Below are 6,159 nucleotides of genomic sequence, written 5' to 3' on the forward strand. Positions count from 1 at the left end.
CGACTGAAATCGAATCGCTGGTAGTTACATGTTTCCCTTAAATATCATTGGATTTGGTGGGGAGGTGGCACCCAATTCCTGCGGAACATAGTGTATGTCAGTTTCCTGACTGATGTAGTTATAGACTATCAGATATCAGAACCAGAACTTAACTAAATGAAAAAAAAAAAAAAAAATGATGTGACCTGACAGGTTTGCAGCTGTCCTGTGCAAAACGATAAACAACTTCCAAGGTTAGTTCTACGAGTCTGAACACGTTGAGACGCAAGATTTAGACGGACAAGGCAAAAAAAGTCCAAAGTTTGTTCTGCAATTCTGACTACAGATAGATACATTCGGCAGGGAGATTTCTCATCTAGATTTAGATAGATCTTACGTTGTGAGCCATGTTCAGAGGGACTGTTTGCTACAGTAAACGTCACCAACAGCCGTCATTAATCCATGGTTGTAACCATAGGGAGATGTCCTTGGCAGATGTCCTTTCCAGCAAGATTTGTCCGTTCATCGCCAAATAACAACGCCCGGCTATTAGTCCGTGACCGTAACTACAGGCGCACGTCCTTGCGAAGTCCTTTTCGGCAAAGTTTGACCATTTGCCGCTGAACATCAACAACCTCCATTAGCAAGTTCATGGTCGTAACCAAAGACAGGTGTCCTTTTTCAGCAAGATTTGACCATTTGAAGTTGAACGACAAGAACACCCGGCGTTTTGACCATGGTTGTGACCATGGGCAGTTGTCCTTCCGGAAGTCCTTTTAAGCGCGATTTCACCGTTCACCGCAGAATGGCAACAACACACGGCGGTTAGTCTGTGGCCGTAACCACAGACAGGCGCCCTTGGCGGCAGTCCATTTCGGCGAAGATTTGGTCGAGGAGGCAGCTGTGCACGCTTCGGTCACTGGAGGCTGCAGCTGGTGTCCACACCGCCGCTGCCGCCCCCCTGGAGGAAGCCCTCCTTGCGCTGTGTCACCACGACGTTCTGACCCGCCATCTGGGCCTGCTGGGCGGGATTTGGGGGACATCCAGGAGGCGGAGGCGGGATCCGAGGGGGTGCCACGTCGCTGAACCGGGCCCCGGCTTCAAAGCCCTCGTAGTAGAGCACTCCAGGGTTGTTGGGGTCCGTCCACGTCTGCCCCGACTGCGTCACACGACGGCGAGTCGGAATTTGTGGGGCGTGCCACGATGGACTGTGGAGGACACTACGAGCTGGGGGCATTTCGATTTTGCACTTCACAGTGGTGATTTATGCGACAGGCAAGTACTGTATGTACAGGCATGTCTCGTTAGCACTTCTATTACCAAAAATCGTCTATTATGTGTGCCATTCGCTACAAGACTCACTCACTCCAACAACAAAATGGCGGATTGACGTCATGTGAAAAAGCCCTAAGTCCTCATTTTAGTACATGTGCCGAGGCGTTGATGTACAAAACAGTTGGGGATGTCAAAGCACCTAAATATCTTTTTTTTTTTTCATGGAAATCCAATGTGAGAGATTACTAAAAAGATCTTTCTCACAAAAAGGTTGATACATCTGTTGACCGTGCGGATCTTGCATCCATCGGCTCGTCAGCTCGCTTCATGCGCTGTTTGGGTAACGCGCGGCGAAGTCTTTTTGTTATGTTCATTTGGTGAAGCGATATTCGTAGCATAACATTTTACCAAAGTTTGAAATCGTGGCATGCGTAGTGTGTTAAAAAACTCTTTTGGCGCTAAGGTGTCGAAGCTCTCGGGTGGTGGTGTATCGTTCTCTATACCCCAGTACAAAAAGCTGGATGATGAAGAGAATATCCAGCGATTTACCCCACAACATCTACCACGGCAAATAGGCTGTACTCTTTAATATGATTCTGCCAAAATAAAACTGAGAAAAGAATGTCTCATCAAATTGAAGATAGGAGGGCGAAATTCGAGAACCTCTCGCGTGCCTAGTAAACACTTCAGTGAAAGCGACTCTGTGTATCCTGTTGGTTCCAATGCGTTCTCTGAATGCTGGTCTTTTATTCCAAGTTGATTCCTTCTTTTTTTTTTTAATTTCGTAAATCAGTAAACAAACATTTCCTCAAAATGATTGGCAGGAAGAAGCGGTGGCCGTATTCCGGGGTCGTTTCAGTTAAACCCCTGCTTATTCGATCGAAACGTGAGAGGCACCGAGGAGGAGAAAGCAGACGGAACGCCGGAGAGGGGGAAACCTCCCCCTCTCTTCAGCGTTGTCTACTTCCTCCTCGCCGGCATTCCTTTCCCTCGCCCTACCTTCTGCAGTTGCAAGTCGCTGACGCTTCAGCGTCCCCAAAAATGAAAAATAGACCTTCTACAGGGTGTCACAAAAGAAAAAATTACTTTTTTTTTTTTTTTTTAACCGCAAAAATAAAATATGCATCGCCGAACGCCCATTCTCTGCCGAAAGGTAGAGCTAGAGGTCACAACCAGATGCCAAAGTTTCAGTCCGATTCGGTAACTTAATCAAAAGTTATAAGTAATTTTCTGAAAATTTCAATGGGAAAATGGAGCCTATTTTTGCCCGTTTTCGGTTTCTGGTGCCATAGAGCCCCATGTGTTTGGAAACAACGTCGGCCGCCATTTTCCCATTGACATTTTTAAAAAATCGCATAACTTTTTATTAAGTTATCGAATCGGGCTGAAACTTTGGCATCTGGTTGTGACCTCTAGCGCAACCTTTGGGCGGAGAATGAGCGTTCGGCAATGCCTAGTTTATTTTTGCGGTAAAAAAGACCGTAAATTTTCTTTTGTGACTACCGTTTGCATGTTTAATTTTTGCAGACCCGAATGCGCATGAGGTCTGGGGGGTCTCATGGGTTCCGGGACCACCTCCAATTTTGGCGGGGGGTTTCAGACCCCCCGTTGTACCTAAGGTCCCTCCGTCTTCGTCCTTTGCTTGGGGAACAGAGATGACAAATCCTGGATAAACTACAATAATACATAGCAGCAGAAAAAAGCTGTAGAAGTGTCGGTTTGATGTTTTCCAAGAAGCACAAATAGAGCTTCCCCCCTGCCCTTCCTCCTCTTTTTTTCGGGGGCCTCTACTTGGGCTCGAGCTAGGAGAATTTGTAAACAATTCTTAGTAAAAAATAGGATAGATCAAATTAATCAGTTGCCTGAATTTGCCGGGCCATGGCCGACACTTTAAGAATATTTGAGAATGTCTGCTTCTCTTTCGAGCAGAAGTCTCGATGTGACGAATTTCTTTGTCACGTATTCGATTTGGGAGGAGCTTCAGTTGCTGACGGGCATCTGCTCGGCATCAACTGTCGAGTCACACTTAGATAGAAGCGTCGGTATCGGCAAGCTCAGTGTTAACATATAATGTAAAACAAGTGTGCGGCGCTTTGCAACAGAACTTCGCGCGCGTGCGCAGCTAAGGCAGCACGTCATTTATTCTGGTTAATGCAAACTTTTTTTCTAGTGCAGCCTCCGCAAATACAGAATAACAAGAATCAGACAGGCTGTGAAAACGAATAGCCCTGACTCACGCCGCGCAAGCTGTAATGCGAGAAGCTCCAGGCTTGCTTTTGAACATTTTGTTTTATAATATAATAAGCAATTTCGAAGCGCTGTTATTAAAACTCTACTTGGGCTCTCCTCCTCTCCCCCATTTCCGGGGAGAGGAGGAGAGCCCGCGCACGCTCAAAATGGGAAAGGGGACGCGGGCCTGTACTTTCCACTGCATTGCCAAGAACCACGACCATGTGCCGAAACGCGTGTGTACGACCCTCAAACGCGCGTGTCCAGAAACTTATAAATCTCACCTAGCTGACATTGAACAGCAAATTGGCTAACTGAAGTCATGTGCTGACGTAGATGCGTCCGCCATTATGTTGTTCTGAGCCGCCTGGAGCGTGTCTGAAGTAGCTGTAGGCGAGCATTCCAAGGAATCGGATGACACCCTCAAATGTGTACAGAACAGTCATAAACAACAAAATGATGGACTAGCGTTATGTAAGCAGCACCTATATCCTCTAAGCGGGAGGTCGCTCTGCGCCTTCGTTGATGGGCGACGGTCTTCCTCACCTGCGGACCGAAGGCCGGGCCTTGCTGCGGTGCCGGCTGCCCAGGCGGCCTCAGAGGAGCGCCCTGCCATTGCATGGGCGGTGGCATACGCGACCCGCCGGCAGAGCCTGGTTGATTTGGGTTGTTGCGCTGCATGCCGGCCTCCCCTTCGCACACCCCTAGACTCCGACCGCAGTTCGAGCGTCCACCAGCTTCGCTGCCTCGGCGGCCTCAAATCGGAACCAACAACAGTGGGGGAACATCGCGCGCGTACGGAGCCACGCGGGACCTGTGAGCCAGGTGTTAGCATAACGCCGAGGTTTGACTAGACCGTGGTTTGACGAAAAAGTTTTTTTTTTTTTTCGCCCAATATTTTTAAGGTCAGCTAAAGCCCCTCGATTCTGGGAAAAGTGGCGTCATTCATTGTTGTGGAAATGCTCGAGACACGTGCCGCGATGGTAAGAACATGGCGTCTGAAAGTGCTGCGTTCTGCTAGAGTGCCGCCATGATCTTCCCAAAGGCTACACGTGCCTCGTGCATCGACGCACTTTGTGCTACTTTTGAAACATGAAGGGCCTTTAAGGTTAGCCTGATGATAGGGAGTTTTAGTGGTTACGTAGCCTGGTTTTAGTAGAGCGTTTCAAAGGCCCGCTACCGCTACGGGCGCGTGTTTCAGAGCACGTATCGAAGTGGCAGCGCGAGCTCCCGCTACAAATAGCCTGACCCGAAAACACGATCTCCTAAAACTCTCTAATAGAGAGTTTTAGTAGATCGTTCCGATACCTCCGATAGCCCCGATAACGATACTATGCATGCGCAAGGGAGGCGGTGGCGGAGTATCGGGATATCGTTATCGGAGTCATGGGAACGATCTACTAAAACTCTCTAGTATCACCGCTTGGTGCCAATTAGAGGAAGGGGCGAAATCATATTTTTTGTTTCTTTGATTTCTACGCTAGGTGGCGCAAGCTGCCGCCCGTTATAAAGCGTACAACCGTTAGAATCCATCAGAGCCGTTCTGGAATCCATCCATCAATCCAGCACTGCTCGTAGTTGCGGCTGTCGGAGTTGTCGCCCTGTCGCGTCTTTTCCTTTGCCACGTGTAAAATGCCGAGGAGCATATTGCTAGTTGTTGATTCCCATGCTTTCTATTTTGTGGGGACTAGAATACGCAGTCAACGGACCAAATACTAAGCCTGCTCTTGGCATATATGGCACCACATGGTTGCAAGGCATGTGAGCCTAGTTCAGCAGAATGCTTCTATGCGAGAACTCGTGCACAGGAAGCACTTTCCAAAGCCACGCCCTCGTGCCCATGCCTATGCCTGATGCACGCTTGGTCTTTCCCCCAAAGAACCGAAAACCGGTGTTGTGCGAACGCGCGCGACACGTGTCACGAGCGAGTGAGCGGCTATGGCACATTTGACGCTACTTGCAAGATGAATACAAACCCAACAAGTGGTTTATACCTTAAACTCCTTGACATGTGTTTGTCTCACAGATAGTCAACCAAACAGTAGAGATTTCGTAGATTGATGTGATTGGTTGGAGTCATTTTGGAGCACCTGGTGTAGTAGAGTTCATTTTAGCAGCAAAATGAACTTTTAGAGCTTAAGCACACTTCATTTTCATTTATTCCACTGCAAATATTATGCTAAAATGTATGTGTTGGTCTGTCGAACTGAAAGACAGTGTCTTGCATCTCACTTCTCCGAAACATTTTGTTAGAATCAGTTGCACGGCAACCTTGACTCCCTTGAAAGCGGGACAAGCTGCTCAGTTTTGCGAAGCACCACCAAACACGGCAACAAGATGCTCATAGATGGTCAGTATGAACTGCAGTGAGCAGGTATTTTCGGCACGGAAGCAAGGGCAAAGCCAGTAGAATAATTTAGAGTCCCAAAATAATGTTAGAATAGAATAATTTAAAGTACCAAAATGTTATTTCTTCAAATTTGTTTTAATAAAGTTGTTCAATTTGTTCTAACTGCAACTCTTCCATCCAATTTCTTCAGCTAATCTTAATTTACTCTATTTACTGTGCCGTCGAAGAGATGTGAGGCCATTTTGAGGTATTAACTAAACCAGTGGTTTTCGAATCTCAACCACTAGTGTTTGGCGGATCCCTTGAGGGTCGGCGGAGATGACGGA

General features: G+C 47.6%; 1 protein-coding gene across 1 annotated transcript; it reads right to left on the minus strand.

The window, feature by feature from the left end:
* Positions 1 to 289: 289 nt before the first annotated feature.
* LOC8036510 (DAZ-associated protein 2-like) lies at positions 290 to 4,233 on the minus strand. The gene is made up of 2 exons (XM_002411873.5): positions 4,030 to 4,233; positions 290 to 1,138 (listed from the first exon to the last, which is right to left on the minus strand). Exons 1-2 carry the CDS (start codon positions 4,162 to 4,164, stop codon positions 896 to 898), a joined length of 378 nt encoding a protein of 125 aa, XP_002411918.3. The 5' UTR covers positions 4,165 to 4,233; the 3' UTR covers positions 290 to 895.
* Positions 4,234 to 6,159: the final 1,926 nt, after the last annotated feature.

Source organism: Ixodes scapularis, unplaced genomic scaffold (genome assembly GCF_016920785.2).
Source record: "Ixodes scapularis isolate PalLabHiFi unplaced genomic scaffold, ASM1692078v2 PGA_scaffold10__122_contigs__length_95168666, whole genome shotgun sequence".
Taxonomy (NCBI): domain Eukaryota; kingdom Metazoa; phylum Arthropoda; class Arachnida; order Ixodida; family Ixodidae; genus Ixodes; species Ixodes scapularis.

Excerpts from the sequence above, each read along its gene's own strand:
- LOC8036510 (XM_002411873.5), bottom strand. The coding sequence starts at position 4,164 with ATGCAGCGCAACAACCCAAATCAACCAGGCTCTGCCGGCGGGTCGCGT. Across the intron at positions 1,139-4,029 it reads GCCCGGCCTTCGGTCCGCAG|TCGGGGCAGACGTGGACGGA; the intron begins GTGAGGAAGACC and ends CGTGTGACGCAG.